General features: G+C 39.3%; 1 protein-coding gene and 1 long non-coding RNA gene across 2 annotated transcripts; both read right to left on the bottom strand.

Annotated features, from left to right (window-relative positions):
• Positions 1–11,970: 11,970 nt before the first annotated feature.
• On the bottom strand, positions 11,971–12,333 carry LOC104427865 (loricrin-like). Its single transcript, XM_010040883.1, has one exon. The coding sequence runs from the start codon at positions 12,331–12,333 to the stop codon at positions 11,971–11,973; it is 363 nt and encodes a 120-aa protein (XP_010039185.1).
• Positions 12,334–15,959: 3,626 nt separating this feature from the next.
• LOC120289542 lies at positions 15,960–17,825 on the bottom strand. Its single transcript, XR_005547570.1, has 2 exons — positions 17,390–17,825; positions 15,960–16,404 (listed from the first exon to the last, which is right to left on the bottom strand). It is a non-coding gene; the product is annotated as an uncharacterized LOC120289542 (long non-coding RNA).
• Positions 17,826–18,454: the final 629 nt, after the last annotated feature.

Here is an 18,454-nt window from a genome sequence, read left to right as displayed (position 1 = left end):
AGAGAAAGGTTGAGACACAATCGAAACCAAAATTTTAAATATTAAGTGAATTCATATCGGCCTACATCTTTAATCATCCAGATAGTACACGTAGTCAACAACTGAACAAGAAGAGGTAAATTGTTGAGTTTGGACTCTTGAATTGATAGTTGATACATCAACAATTGAACAAGAAGATTTTAAAACTCCTTAAGTTTAGGTACATCCCCATCGGACCAAGCCCAGTGAACTTTTTCAACATAAAGTGTTCTGCCGCGATGTTCATCAAACTAGCTAGAAAAAGTGTCATTCTGAATTTTGAAGCTTACCGACAATTAAATGGCGATAAAGATTAAAAATTTGACATAGAGACATTACTGATCCCTGAACTTTTAAATTTTAAATGTTCAAGCATTTCTCTAATCTTCCTTTTTGTGCAATTAGATCCTTCCCCTCCCATCTTTGTGTGGTTATATGAGCACAATAAGCATTACCATCACACCGAAACAAAAAAATTCCGTTATTTTCAATTTGGGTCTCATTCCAATTTAGGTAACGGATAATTGAATGGGCATCATAGCATTTTTGGTTCGATTTTGATTGATTCAAGTACCCGAAATAAATCAAACCATAGAACTCTCCAATCTTCACCATTTGATTCCAAAAGATCTTAGGGCTCTCATATTTCCCTCTTCTCAAGCAACCGAAGTAAATACTAATGTATATCTTATATGTATTATAGAGTATTTTTATAATTATATTTTTGTTGATACTATTTCAGTAATTAACCACTCTTATAAATACATATCATTCAACCCTAGTTAAGGTTGAGCCACCATAAACACTTTCTCGTTGTTCACCCTCTCTTTCTAAACATCAACAGTAGAAGCCAAATTCTTTTGATAGGGTTAAAATATAGAAAAAATAAGCCAAAACTCTAGTTAAAGGCGAACTCGAGAATCTCAATCGTCGCGGCCATCACCGCACTCTCGTTTGGTTCATCAATGGAGCAATCTCCATCTCGGCCCCCTGCTTGGTTTCCATCTCCCACCAACTCGCTATGCCAGAAGCAAAAAACATCTGCTGGCGAGTGCCCCGTCCCACTCGACATTCGCCTCTCCGCTGTCCCCTCCTTCATCAACATCGCCCTCTCTTCCACCGTCGGCCATTGCTTCACCACCAGCCGAAGGGCTGGGGCTGAGGGTGGCTCTTAATAACAACGGTGTGACCAGTAGAAAAGGGGAGGAGTTTTATTTTAAGGCCAACGCACTTTCCTTTTATGGATCACAGTTAAGAGTTCAGGGAGAAGATAGAAAAGGGCATGATTTCAGAGAAGGGGTTGCGTGGAAGAAGGAGAGGCCCCCCGCAAAAAAAAAAAAGACAAACTCAAACCGACCCCAACCATGTTTTTGGTTCGGCTACTATACCGTTCAGTTCACGTACTCGCATATATCAAACATATTCGGGTCGGTTCGGGTATCACAGAAACCCGAACCGTTTAAACCCCTAATTACTACAATGTAATGGACGATCAGTCAATACAAAATAGGACACGCAAGAGTTTAACGTGCCAACCGCCACAACTGGGGAAAAACCACAGAGCAAGCTTGCCAAAGACTTCCACTATACCACAGAATAAGATTACTACAAGCCATCTATAGTCTAGTCCCATTAGAGACACAAGATATCATCAAGATAAACTATCTTGAATCCTAGCATCTATCAGCTCATCACAGCTTGATGGATTACAAATAATACAGAGAAAAGTTAAAAATTAAAAGAGATTTTGTTTTATTAAAGTTTAGTTCTCCATACCATTAGGCTGGAATGACCGATCAAGGAACCTCAAAAGAAGGTATCAGTGACTAAAAAGTCACACCTCATCCCTAATTCATTGGATGAGCAACTTCTTTTTCATATATATTTGAAACATAAAATTTCAAGACAGCTAGATAAGTTATTGCAATATTCTATAAATAATATAGACCATGAAGAGCCAAACATATTAATCACGATGTCTACGTAAATAATAGGAATTTGATCTGCTCGATCTATAAGATCAAATTATAGTTTTTTCCACACTTCGGGGGTTAAGAGAACCAAACATATTGAGTGGTAAAATGAGACCAAATATAAGTACTCCTTTGACAAAAATATATAGATATATATATTATATAATTACACCTGCTTTGATATTAGCTTTATATGCAACTCTAACCGTTGCATGCTTATTTGTCTAGCATGAAAGCATAAAATACATGTACTGGTTGCGGCAACAAACGGAAAGTTCAGCCGCCGCATCCTCTGCCGCACCCTCCACCGCACCCTCCACAGCCTCCGCTGCACCCTCCTCCTCCATCACCAGAAGCTCCTCCACCGGTACTGCCACTGCCGCCGCCATCAGTATTTTCCAAAATCGTGGCCACAGCAGCAGTGGCCACTACGGCAGCGCCTGCACCAGCAAGAATAGCCATTCCGCCGTCTCTGCCGAGGGCTCTCTTTTGGGAGATCCCACCTGATAGACGGGCTGTTGAAAGGGGATCGCAGCAGGCGGCTTGGTTGTCGTCTTCTCACGACCTCTACTGCAAAAACAGCCCATGACTTGACATAAGCTTTCGCGTGGTTCCTATCGCAAAACAAAAAGAATACGGTGGCGCGAATATATCTCGATGGCTCTCCCTCTCGATGCTGTTCTTGCTTTATAGTCGTCGAGCCGCTGAAAGGCAACGAACTAATGGCTTGGTCTAAGCAATTTGGATTAAGGAATGTTCTGGTCATTTTCACGGAAATTCCATCGGAGTATTTATTCCATTCTGACCAACCTAAAACCTCGTAAGAAAACACTCCGCGATGACTTCTGGTGGCGGGCCGTTCCAGCCTTTTTCTTGCGTCTGTGGACAAATAGCTTCGTGGATATTTCCTGTGCTTTTTTTTTTCTCATTGTTATGCGTTGACTTGTAGGAGCATATATACAGGTTCGTTGCCCAGGCCATCATAAATAACACTAAAATTAGTTTCTCGCGGTGCGTTATTCCCTGCAGAATACATTGAATCTCCAACTTTGATGAAGGTGTCGTGTTGTCATATACTTGCCATATCCCAAAACCTGTCATTAGAGATGACAAAATGGATCATCGACTCATATTACCACTCATATTTAACAGGTTGAGTGATGTATGGGCTACTCAAAGATTTGTAAAATTTATATTTTACTGAATCTAATGGGGCAAATCCTAGCTAATTATGGGTTTTAGTGGGTCTGAGAAGAACCCACTTTCTTGTTCAGAGAAAACTTCTTTATACTCGACAATACAAGTCTCGAATATAAAGATAATGAACTTTGAAGTTGGTGGCGACGATTACAGACAATTCATTAAGTCTTCCCAAGCCCGATGATCATGGTTTAAGGAGATATTCTGCGCATGCTTGCACGCCAAGGCGCCTCTGAGGGAGTGCAGTTGAACAAATTGATAAATTGCGTAAACCCATTCCAATTCGTTGAATGGATGAATCATAACATACAAACTACTATAAATACATATTAAAAAATAACGTAGTTTTGCTGACATCTGCGAGTTATGTCATATGTGTGGAATTCTTGAATGCGATTACTCTAATTTTGTATAAAGTTATCAAAAAACCTGATTTTAATAATTTAACAGAAGAATTTTTTAAGCTAAACATAAAAATATTGTATCAGAAGCGAACTATGTAGGGTGAGGGGCTGATGACCGCCCGGTGACGTTGAAGTGAACATCGCAAGAACGATCTTGAACTGAGTAGTTAGATTACGGGGAAAATTTTACTACCAATCAAAATGCTGCTGGATGTCTTTCGGTTCAATAAAATAAAATAAAATATCCAGATGTATCTTTTTATGTGCAACATTTTTTTCCTTGCTAGTAACCAAGTAAGTTTTTGTTCGGTGGCAAATCACTGATTTAGGAAATATTTTTATAAAAATAATCACTTGCATCGCTTTCAACAAAAATGAATTACTAAAAATATTTTCATCATTAACACAAAATATTTAGATATGAACTATTATTAATGATGAGATAGAGTTTGGCTAACTAATTTTTCTACGTGATTCAAACAATCATTTTGAGAATAATGTTTTTAAATTATCGATTTTCACAAAACTAACATAGAACGTTAAAGTTTCAATAAATGAAAATGCATACTAGGAATGAGCATGGTTCCAAGGTAGAACCCAAAATCTGAGAGCTGAACTAGTGGGAACCTATAAATTCCAAGTTTCAAGATATGCAAGATAAGTTCCAAGTTCCAAAAAATAAGGAACCTATTTGACGAGTGATTCTAGGGTCTTAGTTAAAGGAACTTGGAACCTGGAACCTATAACCTAGAACTTGAAACAAGTTTTGACATTTTTCTTGGTCCATACCTTGGCATGATCCTATGATATTCCATATCATTCGATGATAAGTATATAATCTAAAAACACTAATTTCAGCTTCCATTTTATGATTGAGATTTTTACCTTATTAATGTTCATATTTTTCATATGTCTAAATATATGTTATGATCAGTTAATTATAGTAGCAAGTGGTGGTCATCAAAGATTTTAATTCACTACAATCATCCAATTAATAATATAAGCGGAACTTGGGTAGACTCTAGAACTGATCTTGGAATCCCTAACAAGATAGGTTTCAGGTTCTACAGTATGCAGGATAGGTTTCAAGTTCTAAAAAAATAAGAAACCTATTCGAACGGGTAGATTTCAGGTTCCAAGTGAAACCTATATGGCACCTAAAACCGCTCACCCGTAACGCATACTTAATCAAATGATATTCGTAGCTTGATTCCTCAAATTTTTGTAATTTCAAATTTGTTAATTTTTTCTCATTTTTCTAATTGGTTAATTTTTTTTTCAATGAGCTGCTCTTCATATTTAAGAAGAAAAATTATTAAAAAATTGGAGCCAGACTCTATTGGGTGTGAGCTTGGTCTAGGTCCAATCAGGTATAATTCACTAAATTTGTATTCCATAGAAAAATATATGAGTTAAAATAAGTCAATTTTAAAAGGAAAATCAAAAAAGGAGAATATCAGAGGTAAAATCACCAAAGCATACCTCAATTTTAATCCCATGACCACTTTCATACCTCTGGATTTTGAAATGCATAGTTGTCCCCCTGGACAACATTCACTCATACAAGTACTTATTACCACTCTTTGAAATGCATCAATTGCACCCAGCAGCCTCCGACTGTCGTCCAGACACCTCAATGCCACTGTCCGTCACCTCCTCCCCATTTGCCTCTAATTACTGCATCTTCCCTCCCTATTCCGGCCTCCATCTGCTCCATGTCTCTCTGTCCTCCCACAGCCCGTCCCACCGACTCTCTCGTCTATCCCGTTGCGTCGCAGCACTGCTTGAGCACACTGTGATGAGTTCGCCAAGGTTCCCTACGACCTTAGATTGAGGTTGAGCAGCCATGGATGACCTCTTGTAACTTCTAAGGTCTTCCATGGCTTCTAGGATCTCCATTATACACCTTAGCCTGGGTCAAGTGGTCCACCACTTAGTTTGTAAGTCGAGGCTCGATTCTTCGCTGAACTCTTGATCTCAAGGAAACTTAGAAAGTTTGCGAAATGGGCTTGCCCTTAGGTGAATTTTCAGTCTTGGACTTTCTATTAGCATCATGCAGAGGCAAAGGTAAGGGGCTCGCCGGTGAAAAAGTTGTGTAGTAAAATCTGTAACCTTCTGATACTCGAGAAAATTGTCTAAAAAGTCTAGAATCTATTAAACTTTTTATCAATTCAATTCTAAATCTTTATATTTTTTCAATTAAATCCTAAATATTTTCATTTTTTGCTAATTGAGTTCATTCGGTTAATTTTGGCTAGAAATCATTAACGTGGATGTTAGTCGTCCTATGTGGCACAATTGATACTAACGTGAATAATTTTTAATAGTATATTGATTTTTTTTAAAATTATTTTCATTTTCTTCTCTTTTCCTTTTTTTATCTTTTCTCTTTTTCTCCTTTTTTTTTTATTATTGTTCCTTTTTTTTTCCTCCACTAGCCACCATTAGATCTCGTCAATTGTGGGTTGGAGCTCTTGCCAACCTCGAGCCTAAGCTGAAGAGGTCATTGGATTAGACGAGGGAAGCCCTCACTAGGTTAGGGAGGTTGAGGGTGGCCCACACTCGCCTAGGTGAGGGCAACCCTTGCCAGCGCAAGCTTGGGCGTCCCTCACTTGAGGCCGGCAAGTCGCTAGTCATATACAAGGCCCAACGGTGGTTGGTGGAAGGAAAAGAGAAAATAAAGAAAGGAAGAGAAAAGAGAAAAAAAAAAAAAAAGTAAAAGGAAAATGAAATAAAAATAAAAATAAATCAAAAAAATTAATATTATTAAAATTTGTCCACTTCATCAACGGCAAGACCACGTAGAACAATGAAAGTTAATGTCAATGATTTCCGACCAAAATTGGCCTGATTAACTTAATTGGCAAAATGTGAAAAGGTTTAAAACTTAATCAATAAAATTGAAAGATATATAACTGAATTGACAAAAGTATAATAGATTTAGAACTTTCTTTATAAATTTTTCAGCCCTAGTGGACAAATCCCTCCGAACATTGCTGCTTCCACTGCCTTTAGGCCTTTGTGTAGGAAAATTCAGTCAGGAAAGTGTCGAACATGTCAATTTACTGTTCCTTGTTAGCAGGTGCAGCCACTGCCTCTGTGGCTACTATCACACGCCTTAGATTCACTGGCTCCCCAACTGTCACCACCAGTGTTTCTGCAGCCTATACTCCTCCGCTATGTAGCACGGACACTCTCCGGAAGCCTTCATGTCGTGTCCGACACTCTGACACATGTCCGACACGCTCCGACACTTCCCGACACACAATCAGCGAGTGTCAAAAAATCCGACACATGGTCAACTCTCTCTGACACGCGATTCCAACACACACGGGGTCAATTTTAAAAATTTCTAATACTTGAGGGGTCAAAATATAAATATACACAAAAGAAGTAATAAAAGAAGTAATAAAATTGCTATAAATATACATGCATGAGGTCAATTTTTTTTTTAGTTTTGTTTTTTTAGAATTGTTTTATTTTTTTAAAAGTCTTTTACTATGAAAGAAGTAATAAAAAAATGCTATATATGATAAATAAATAAATTTAAAAATATCATTTCAGCATTTTCTTTAAACAATGTTTTTTCCTCTAATTTTTGTGTATTTTTGTAACAAATTAAAATAATGAATGATATTATTTAATATTTTCGTGTAAATTAATTTTAGGCTATTTTATTATTATTTATTTATGTATTTATAAATAAAAATATATTTGATATATAATGTGTTGGACCGTGTCGAAATTATCTATTTTTAAGAAATGACGTGTCGGCGTGTCGCGTCGTGTCGTGTCGCGTGTCGCGTGTCGGTGCTACATAGCTCCTTCATCACCCCGGCTGATTGAACCACTACCGCCGAAATCACCACCACCTACCATACCTTCCTCCGCACTCTAGAGAAGCGCCACCATCAAGTGCTACTCCAAAACGACTCTTCAGCGCATCGTGCATCATTGTTCCTCCGTGTTGTCCACCGAAACCCCCGTCCGTTGAAATTCTTCCCCTCGTACAGCTTGCCAACACAGCATTCACGGCAGCGATGACCCCAATCAGAACTGAAATCCCTTTTCTCTTCCCTTCGTCTAATTTATCTGCATGTATACTCACGTGACTTGAAGGCTTTCTCTATAGCACCTAACTTTATACAGTACATGTAATGTGTTATTTGGCCTTGAATCGGTCTGCAACGACGGGGACTTTTGCTTTAGAGAGTAGTAACTGAGAATAAATATGTTTGGAAAGATGATGAGGACTTTTTCTTGTTTGACCTCCCAAGAAAAAAAAAAATTGGCAGCCGACTATTCTTCGTTTCAATTAAGAAATAGAGTAGGTGGAATTTGAACCGAGTGATCGATGTTGTCAGCGTTGACTGCTTCTGCCTGGGAGATTAAAAATGATAAAGCAGCCAATGGGAAACACGAACATGTACCAGAAAATGATGGCATATTTGATATAGAATCTTCCACGAACTCTAAAGGAGACATTACTACCTCATATTGAGAATCTCCCAACTTATGTGCGCCAATGGAGCTTAGGGCGACGGACTCGTACATTTTGTAGGTGGATTTAACAGTTATGCCAAACATTCTGTAATTACAATGGCCTGGTTCAATGAGGGCGGAAAGTGATCTCAGGATGAGAGGGCTCAACAAGTATTTGCTCTTCACTGGAAAGAGACCTTGCAATCGCCTTACAACATGCACAACGGAAACTATTTAACACCAGCAAATTTCTTCTCCACTCTGTGTGATTAAATGAGCACAATAACCACTACTACAATGTAATAGACAATCAGACAGTTCAATATGGGCGCACAGGATTTTAACGTGCAAACCGCAACTAGAGAAAAATCACGGAACAAAAGCTCACGAAGAACTATCTCTTAACTTCACCCAAAAAAAAAAAAAAAAGCTCACGAAGAACTTCCACTATGTAGAGCAAGATTACAAGAAGCCTCCTCTAGTCCCACTAGAGGTTACACAACATAGCATCAAGATATCCTATCTTAGATCATAGCAACAATAAGCTAATCATGACTAGAATGTCGAAAATGCACGGATGAAGAGGCTTTCTAATGATAGGTGCCGGTCAACGAATTTCGCCATTGAAATCACCATCCGATTCTTAATCAACAGAGCCACACACTCACGTTTTCTTCTTCTTCTTCTTCTTCAAAGTGTGATCCATTACAATCCGAGGATCCGTTCCTCAATGGACCATAAAACTTCCCTGAGTTGAAATTGTCGAGAGATATTTTTCGTATTGAAGACGAGCTCTAAATATCATCAGGCCCAGGTGACGGATTAAAGAACGTCAAAAGAAGGTATTAAGTGATGGAAAAAGCTAAATTTTCAGACCTAGTTTATTGGATGGACATTTCATACTTTCCTTTTTTAGATTCACTTCGAATGATGTAAAATTTTAAACCAATCAATGAAGTTTCAATAAGATTTTGCAAAATCCATAAATCATATGGAACAGAAGCATTAGAATCATTATTCATGTAGGGATAGATGAGTTTGATCTATGTGATCTCAAGCTTATCTCACTCCAACGGTTACATGCACATTTGTCCAGCATGGAAGTATAAAATACATGTACCAGTTATGGCCACAAACGGAAAAATTTAGCCACCACCACAACCACCGCACCCTCCTCCGCTACCAGTCCCTCCACCGCAACCACCGCCACCTCGACGACCAGTACCTTGAACAATTGTGGCCATGCCCCCGCCTCTTTTGGCACCCCTCTTTTTGGTAGATCTGGAATGATGAAAGGGCCGTCGAGCGCGGGTGGCAATGGGTGGCTTGGTTCTCATCTTCCCACGACCTCTGCTGCAAATGCAGCCCATGACTTCAATTAGATTTCACGTCGTTCCAATCGCCAATTAGCAGAATACGGGGGCACGAGTTTCTTCATCGCTCTCTCTCCATTCCGTTCACGTTTTATACTCGTAGCGTCGCTGAAAGGTGACGTGCTAACGGCTTCGCCTAAGCAATTTGAATTAAGGAAAGTCAGAGGGAGAATGGGTTATTTCCACTGATTAATCTGACCAATCCAAAACTCATAAAACGTCCTCCTTGAGGACTTACTTAGGACCGGCGTTTTCAGCCTCTTCTTGCGTCTATGGACAGAACTCCATGGGAGTTTTCTGTTGCTTTCTTATTGTTTAGCTTGGTCGACGGATCAGTGAGGATGCCACGCGTGCTGTTCTCGAAACATTCTTCCGTATAAACTAGCCGAAACTCATGGGTCATGGTCGACTTCTAGAATTATATAGACAGGTCGGATTGTCCGAGCTATCATCAATGACACTAAAAATTAAGTTTTTGGGGACCCATTTTTTTAGAATATCGACATTGCTTCGATCTGATCATTCTCCGCAGAACACGTTGACTCTCGAATTTCGTTACTTTCTTTCATGAACCAAGGTTACCAACGACTTTAATATTAAAAATAAAAACTAATCATATGTTAAAGCACCTGTAATTGTATTTAGCAACGTGATGTATCAACCATTTCAAAAGAAAACATAAAGAGGGAGACTATTACGGTAGAATCACAAAAGCATACCTCACTTTTCATCTCGTCATCGCTTCCATACCTCCAGTTTTTAAGTACATTTTTTCCATACCTCTGGACAACATCCCATCATAAAAAAACTAACTACCCCTCTTTGAAACACCATCAATCCCAAATCTCTCATAGACCCTAATCTTTGCACCACCCGCCAACATTAACGGTCGCTGTCCATTGCACCCAAATAGTATCTGACTGTCATCCGGCCGCCTCGGCATCACGTCCGTCGTCTCCTCCCCATTTTCATCCATTAATTGCATCTTCCCTACCTTTTTCGGTCTCCATCTGCGCCTTATCTCTCTGTCTCTCTCCTCCCTCGGCTCATCTCTCTAACTTTCTCATTCATCATGTTGAGCCACATCGCCCAATTTCCGTCTTGTCCCTATCTATCTCTCCTCCCTCGACCCGTCTCTCCGCCTCTCCCATTCATCCTGTTGCGCCACATCGTTGCTCAAGCGCTCCATGGTGAGGTCGTCATTACTCACTTGACCTTAACCTCTGAAACTAATTGCCCCCCGAGGGTGGCCCCTTCGAGGGTAGGTTGCAACAATGACCTCAGTTGCAAAGTCGTCCATGGCTTCTATGATCTCGATAATACCCCTTAGCCCAGATCAAGTGATTCGACACTCGGTTTATAAGTCGATTGTCATAGGCTTGAATTTCCAATGTACCCTTGATCTCAAGGAAATTTACCTAGTCTGCAAATTGGGCTTTCCCTGAATTGTATAGTTGGTCCTGGACTTTCGACTAGCATTGTGGTGAGAAAAAGTGTAATAGCTTGCCAATGGGCAGTAGTGCATCGGTAAAATCTGCGGCATTTTATATATATATAATTCAGGAGCACAAACGTGATTAGCCGGGCTATCTAGAGGGGAATTAGTACAGCAGCCCATCATCACGGCTCCCCACTTAAATCTTAGTTTCCCAGGGTAGGAATCAAATCCACAACCATCGATTCTTGAGTCAAAGCATAGGATGCCCTCCCTTGCCACTAGGGTAAGATCTTTAGTTTTCCAACATTTGACAACCGTCTCGACGAGCCAAAAATAACCTCTTCAGTTCTTACTAAGGAATGGTCAGATTTCACGCCTGCTATGTTTGGAAAGTCTGGAAATGTGACCGTCATTCAAGCTTCTCCCCATGCGTATGATATTTACAAGCTGCCAAATTTATACCGTTGGGAGCTTGCTGCCATTATTGCAGGAATCTCTTCACCGAGTTAATCCCATGCAAGATACAAGTTTGTCTTTGATTTTTCACTTCTCTGTTATATTAGTAAGCTGGTTTCTTTGTCCATGTCACCCAAATCGTGGAATAGGGACTCCTGCTCGCTCTAAACATAAAAAAAATGTAACAAAATTTACAATGAAAGTTTTACCTAATTTATGAAAGTAAAAGGAATCGAGCACAAATTTCCTGGTTTTCTCATCTAATGTGTTGCTGTAGAAAAGACTTATGAATATTAAATGAAGTTTATATAATGAAAATATTCTTTTCTTTTCCAAACAAAGATTCAAATTGAAACATCTTAAAATCTCGACCTTAATACAAATATTCAATTACATTGTGACATTCTATATGTGCAGTAATATAGACTTTGGACAATGATAAGCAAAGACTTCTCTCTATCACATAATTGTTGTACATAATCTATCTGGAAAAAATTTGATTGATGGTACACAATTAACTTCACCTACAGCGAACAAATCCTTCTAATATATTGCAACTTCCGCTGCCCTCTATGTAGAAAACTTCAATCTGGAAAGCGTCGAGCATGTCGATTTTCTGTCCCTGGCTAAGAGCCGCAGCCACCGCCTCCATCACCGCTAGAACCACCACCTCCCCCACTGCCGCCACCAGTGTCGCCGCAGCCTATAACTCCTCCGTCAGCCCCACTGATCAAACTGCCGCCGCCGAAATCGACAACACCAATCATATCTCCTCCACACTCCAGAGAAGCGCCACCATCAAGTACTCCTAAATGACTGCTAAGCGCATCGTGCTTAGTCGCTCCTCCGTCTCCTCCACCGAAATTCCCGTCCCCTAAAATTCTTCCCCTCATACGGATCGCAAAGATGGCATTCAGGACAGCGACGATCACAATCAGAACCGAAATCGTAGAACACACTGCAATCCAAACTATGACGAAAGTCTCCATATTCTCTTTCCTTCTTCTAATTTATCTGCCTGCAAAAGTACGTGACTTGAAGGCTTTCTCCGTAGCACCCATCTTTATATAGAACATGTAAGGTGGTGTTGCTCGAGGAGCAATTCAAAATACGCGATACCGTAATAATAATATGTTCTTGAATCGGTCCCCAGCCAGCGACGAGGGCTTTTTGCTTTCGAGGATAGACATTTTCTTGTTTGACCGCGTGAAAAAACGGCTGCGAGTTTTTCCATGTTTAAACAGAGAGATAGGGGAAGTGGAATTAAAACCGAGTGATTGACCTTGTCAGCGTCGACTTCTTCTGCTTGAATGATTTTCGGAACCATTGGTATTTAAAATGAAAAAGTAGCTGATCGAAAACGTGTATGTGTACCGAGATTTGATAGCATATCTGAAATAGAATCTTTCACGAATTATAAAGGGATAAAAAATAGAAGAGTTATTGAAATTTATATATATTGTTTTACGAGGCTAATGTGAGCCGGGCTTTGACAAGACGGCTCGTGGTTTAAAGTTATATAAATAATTTCCAAGTCTATTCTCTATCCTAATACACAAGTATGTTGTAATTATGGTTATAATTATGGTTAATGGATCAACGAAAATCAATAAATTAATATACGTTTTTTTTGTTCATGTATCTCTTTTTTTATTTATGAATTTCCTATAGTTTTCTGTTCACGTATTTATAGAGTTCACGAATTTTTTAGATTCATGTATCTTTTAGTTCATGTATTTATAGAATTCACGAATCTCTTGAATTCATGTATCTTTGGATTCGTGAATCTCTTGAATTCATGTATCTCTTGATTCATGAATTTCGTGGATATATGTGTCTATTTAATTCATGTATCTCTTCAGTACATAAACTAAAAAGCTCTATAAATAGATGGGAGCATAGACCTTCATTATGATTTTTGGGTTTTTCCGACTCAACTCCAAAAGAACTTTGATATATGTCTCTACTCTTTTAATTTTTTTCTAGGTGTACTGGTTCAATTGAACAGTTCGATTGAGTCCTGTTTGCATAATGCCAATCCAAACAAGTTCGAGGTGTTGTATTTTGAAGGCATACTTCGTGAATCTGCCGAGCACCTTTGGTAGGAATTAATCGTCTTAAGGAGATTCGAATATCTGTACCTCACCTCCAATTTTATGTTATTTTTCAGTGATAACTTATTTTCTTCTTCTCCAAAATTGGTAAAAGGAATGATATTATAAAGTTGTTATCATTTTCTTTACATTGATGTTCTAATTACAACAAACAATGTGTATTTTTTGGATTAATTTCCAACAAAATATCCACACATAAGGATCACTACACGCTTGGATGAATGACAGTTTTATTGAGTTAGTAATATAGAGAGTAATATAAAAGAAGCACTTGAGCTCCAAATTATTGCTATTTCGCATCAAGAATGATGTATTTTAGATCAAATGTGCAAATCTCTTTTTCTCTATTATTGTATTTTAGATTCTAGCAGATCTTAGGCACCGTTTTTTGTGGCTTAAGGAAAAGTCTTCTCAAGTCATGCCGTAAGAAAATCTCTAGCTGTCGGTCCCTTGGACATTTATAACCTCGAATGGAGTAACCTCAAACAGGTTAGTACATGGATTGAGTAATTATGACTCAAATTAAACAATTTGTAACTATAATGACCAATCCAATAGGAGCAAAATGAAGTTGATGAGGACGGGAAGTGATGAATGGGGCAGGCGCAAACAAAGAGTTGTAGAAGGAAGATGGGGAGCATAGGGGAAGCATTCTTGGATTATGTACATTTTAAAGTTATCCTTCAGAAACCGACGCAAAGTACTGCTCCATTTAAATAGCGCTGGTTGATTTCCCTCTTTATTTTCTTATTTTTTTTCTTTTCCTTCTTTTTCCTTCTCTATTTTTCCCAAACTGCTCTCCCCATCTATCATCAGACCACAACTCTCCCGTATAGCACCGATACTCTCCAGGGGCCTTTGTGTCATGTTCGACGCGCTCCAACAAGCTCCAACACGTTTCAACACGAGGTTGACAAGTGTTAGAAAATCCGACACACGGTCAATTTTTCTCAACACGCGAGTCTAAAATTCCAATACGTAATTCTGACATGCATGGGGTTAATTTTAAAAGTTTTCAATACTTAATGAGTCAAAATGTAAATATATGAAAAAAAAAAAAAAAAAAAAAAAAAGTAGGGATCTAGGCATCTCTACCACCATTAGAGGGGGCCGGCGAGGTGGTGGAGGGGGCCTCGCTAGCTCAAGTGAGGTCATTTCCAGCCAGGGAAGGGCCGACGAGGCTCACCTAGATCTTGGTGATGCCCCAGCTGAGGTCCGAGCAAGTCTCACCCAGATCTAGGTGAAGTCACGCCCTCACTCAAGCCTAACAATGGTCGTCGGCCCTTGGCTAGGGCCAGCGAAGCCTCACCTAGGGCTAGAGAGGCTCGTCGGCCACACGGCGAGGGCTTACATCACCCAAATCTAGGCAAGCCTCGCCTAGGCCTCACTTGGCCCAACAAGGGCCGCCCACCCTCCTTTGCCTAGGGCTGGCATCCTCGTCAGCCCCCTTTAACGATGGCAACATGCCCAACCGCCCACAATCCTACCTTTTTTTCACAACCTTGCCTTTTTTTCTTTGTTTTTCCATTTTCTTTTTAGAATTATTCCTAGCCACCCATGTGCCTTTTTTTTTTCACAACCCTGCCTTTTTTTTTCCTTTTTTTAGAATTATTTTAACTTTTTTGAAAGTTTTTTACTATTTTTTAAATAAGATTTAAAGAAAAAGTAAATAAAAAAAAAAGAATTGCTACATAGGATAAATTAATTAATTTTAAAATACTACTTTAGCATTTTCAATTAAACAAATTAACGGTGTTAAAAAAAAAGAATCGATTGCACCAATTTAATAAATTTTATAACTCAATTGCACTTTTGCAATAAATTTTAAGACATGTAATGTACATATCCCTAAATTTGATAGTAGAACGTGGATTGCTTGTTTTTTTAATCCAAGTTTTATAGATTATTGCCATATAATATAGTTAAATTTGTCAAATTAAAATAATAAATGATATTAATAAAATTCGGATTAATATTTTTAATGTAAATTAATTATATATGCTTTTTATTATTATTTATTTATTTCTCTAGTTTTTTAGGTCCCGGAGCAGCTGCACTTCGCCAGCCGTGCCCAGCCCTGTCACAGCCCATCTCCAACTTTCTCTCTCTTGGTCAAAACAAACGAAGCCCGACTCCATCGACCAATTATCTAAGGCTGGCGACCTCAGATTCGAAGTCGCCGACCTCGACATCGGCTGTGGCTTCTGTAGTCACGGTGGGGGGTGGGGGTGAGGGCTACGGTTTTGGATAAATTCCATCAAGGCATAGGGGCGTTCTAGTCCTGTAGGGTAACTTTACCACTTCTAAATAATAATATAGAGAATTGTTGCCCTATTAATTACAATCATTGGTTGAAACCTCGTCGGGCAACCGGTTTTATCGGTTTTTAAGGGGACAGAAGCCTGGAAACGGCCCGATAAACATGAATCAGCATCCAATAAAGACTTCTTGTCAACTAGACAGACATCTTGAGGTTGCATTTCTACGAAGAATGAACAGTATGCACCACAAATTAATTTGTATACACTTATAGCATGACCTAGGCATATCAAGGCTCATTTACAGATCCATATACAATATAAGATTGAGAATCAAACAGAAACGATGAAGACTACCAACTGTACAACCTTCATCTGTTAACACGGTCAAAAAGGAAGTGTTTTCATGGCCTTTAACCAACGGATGCCTCCATGGTCTCGGTATGTTCACAATTCAAGAAGAAGAAGAAGAATGAGCACACATCATACACCGATATCACTAGTGCAGCCAGCACAACCGCTGGTTTTGTCGTCGTGGTGGTGAGGGATGGTGCTGAGGCAACACCCGATGAGACCGAGAATCAGTATGACTCCCCATGCTGATGCAAGAGCCTGCGTCCACTTCAAAAACCCATCCATGTTCGACCTTCCTCTCACCTCCCTTCCTCTCTTTATCGATCTGAAAACGCTGATGGCAGAGAGATGATTGAGCCGGTGATTCTTGCCGACCAACATTTTCCGATGATCCTCATTATATAGGCAAGATTAGAGAGAGAGAGAGAGAGAGAGAGAGAGATCTCAGACAGATCATAGACAGAGGGAAGGAGTAAAAAAGACGCACATGGTGCGAGCTATAAAGAGGCCGACGGAACATGGGGCCAGTCTGTGCCCCTGCGTGTGACATTATACTTCCTAGATGGCAAATGTTCCCCAAATATTCCATTGATTGACAATGAAATGGTTTTAGATGTTTGGTTTATTCGTCCTCGAATGATCGTATTACTCTTATAATCAAGCTTAGTAATTTACCTTCTGCTTTTGTGTGCGAGCTTCAGCACTATTTGAAAGAAAATTGTCCTGCTAAACCGATATACGGATGTTGTTCAGTTTTAAACTCTACTATTTTATTGATTTAGTCATAAATCTCTGCGTGAAATTCTAAGGTAGTCATCTTAACCAATTTTCACCATTAATCACTAACAAGGCAGGAGACCACTTAGAACGATCGGCAATAACTAAACCATCATTTTAGCCATTTTTGATGAAAATTGATCAAAAGAATTGCATTGAAATTTCATGCAAACGTTCAGAACTAAACTGATAATATTGAAAAGATATAAACTAAATTGGTATTTATACAATAGGTTTAAAACTGATTTAGTAATTCTTTTCACTATTTGACCACTTGGATGTGTTCAGGAGTGGTTCCTATCAAAACATAATGACAAAGAAAGGATTAGACCGCAGCTTCAGTCCCTTCACCATTTATACATACATTCATTCCTCTGATTTTTTATAGCAATCGAGTCCTTTAATTTTCTTCAACTCTTTTTGTCGATGCTCATTAGTAACATCATCATATCGCAAACATGGCACGAAATGGACACCTAAACCAGATGTGGAACCAAGTACAAAGCAAGAAAACTGAAAAGAAGGGGCAAAAGGGGACGTACCAGGTTAGCAGTGGTTGGCCTCTTTCGCCTAGCCACCATTGAGGATCCAAAGACCCTCGCGGTTAGAAGTGGTTCAATGACCCCGTCATCATGCTTAAGCGACGGTCAATGGACCTGAGAGAGAGAGAAGCGCCCGACCGGTCACCGCTGTTGCTAAGCCGCCAGGGATCGCAACCACCGGGGAGCTTCACACGGCCCTAGCCCGATAGCAGAGCCGTCTCTCCGTGTGGGTGCACGACATGCAGGGTCTGATGGCCCCTAGATTGAGAGCAGTCAAGGGTAGCCAGTTTGATGCCACAACATCTCACATTTCTATCGCGTGTTTCATGTTCGATGTCGTGTAAGTTTTGACGATATTTCTAACAGCAATACAGAGAATGGATTGATTGTAGATGAAGAAAGCCCGAGAACTGATTATATAAGAAGAAAAAATAATTGGACCAGATACTCGGACAGAATACATAAGCGAAAAAAGAGGTTGCTTTCAATCTTTTGCTAAATAGTTGAGTCAGCTTGATAGTCTTTCTTGGCGTGGAGAGGTGTAATAATTAGCCAGACAAACTTCTTTTCCTTAAGCAATAAACCCGATCAACATAATCATCGATTGCACGCAATTGTCGCACAAGGAACATTATAACGCCAATATGCAATACAAAAGGACCCAAGATAAGATATTGGGAAAATTATTTTAAAAAAATTATAAACCTATTATACGGATGCCAATTTAGTCCTAAAAGTTTCAATTTGACCATTTTAATCTAAAATCATTTGATCATTTGCCAATTTAGTCCAGAAAAATTTAGTGCTTCTTTTTGTAATTATCCCGTAAAAGATTCACCAAGTAGCGTGGGATGGTGATTTTCTTTATGAAGTAAATTCTAGCACAACCGTCAACAACCAATATCTATGCAATCAAATATTAAAAGAGCCGACATCTTTGCTGTTTCTCGTTTTTCTTTAGTGTAGCTGCGAAGTATCTGGCAATCAACTTGAATATAGAGAGCGAATTGCTAGAAGCTACGCGGCCTTTACGCGGACATACGGTCCAGTCATGAAGCCATGCGT

The sequence above is a fragment of the Eucalyptus grandis genome, chromosome 11, assembly GCF_016545825.1.
Source record: "Eucalyptus grandis isolate ANBG69807.140 chromosome 11, ASM1654582v1, whole genome shotgun sequence".
NCBI classification, from domain to species: domain Eukaryota; kingdom Viridiplantae; phylum Streptophyta; class Magnoliopsida; order Myrtales; family Myrtaceae; genus Eucalyptus; species Eucalyptus grandis.
The sequence above is the reverse complement of the archived record's forward strand: the minus strand, read 5'-3'. Positions and strand labels throughout refer to the sequence as shown.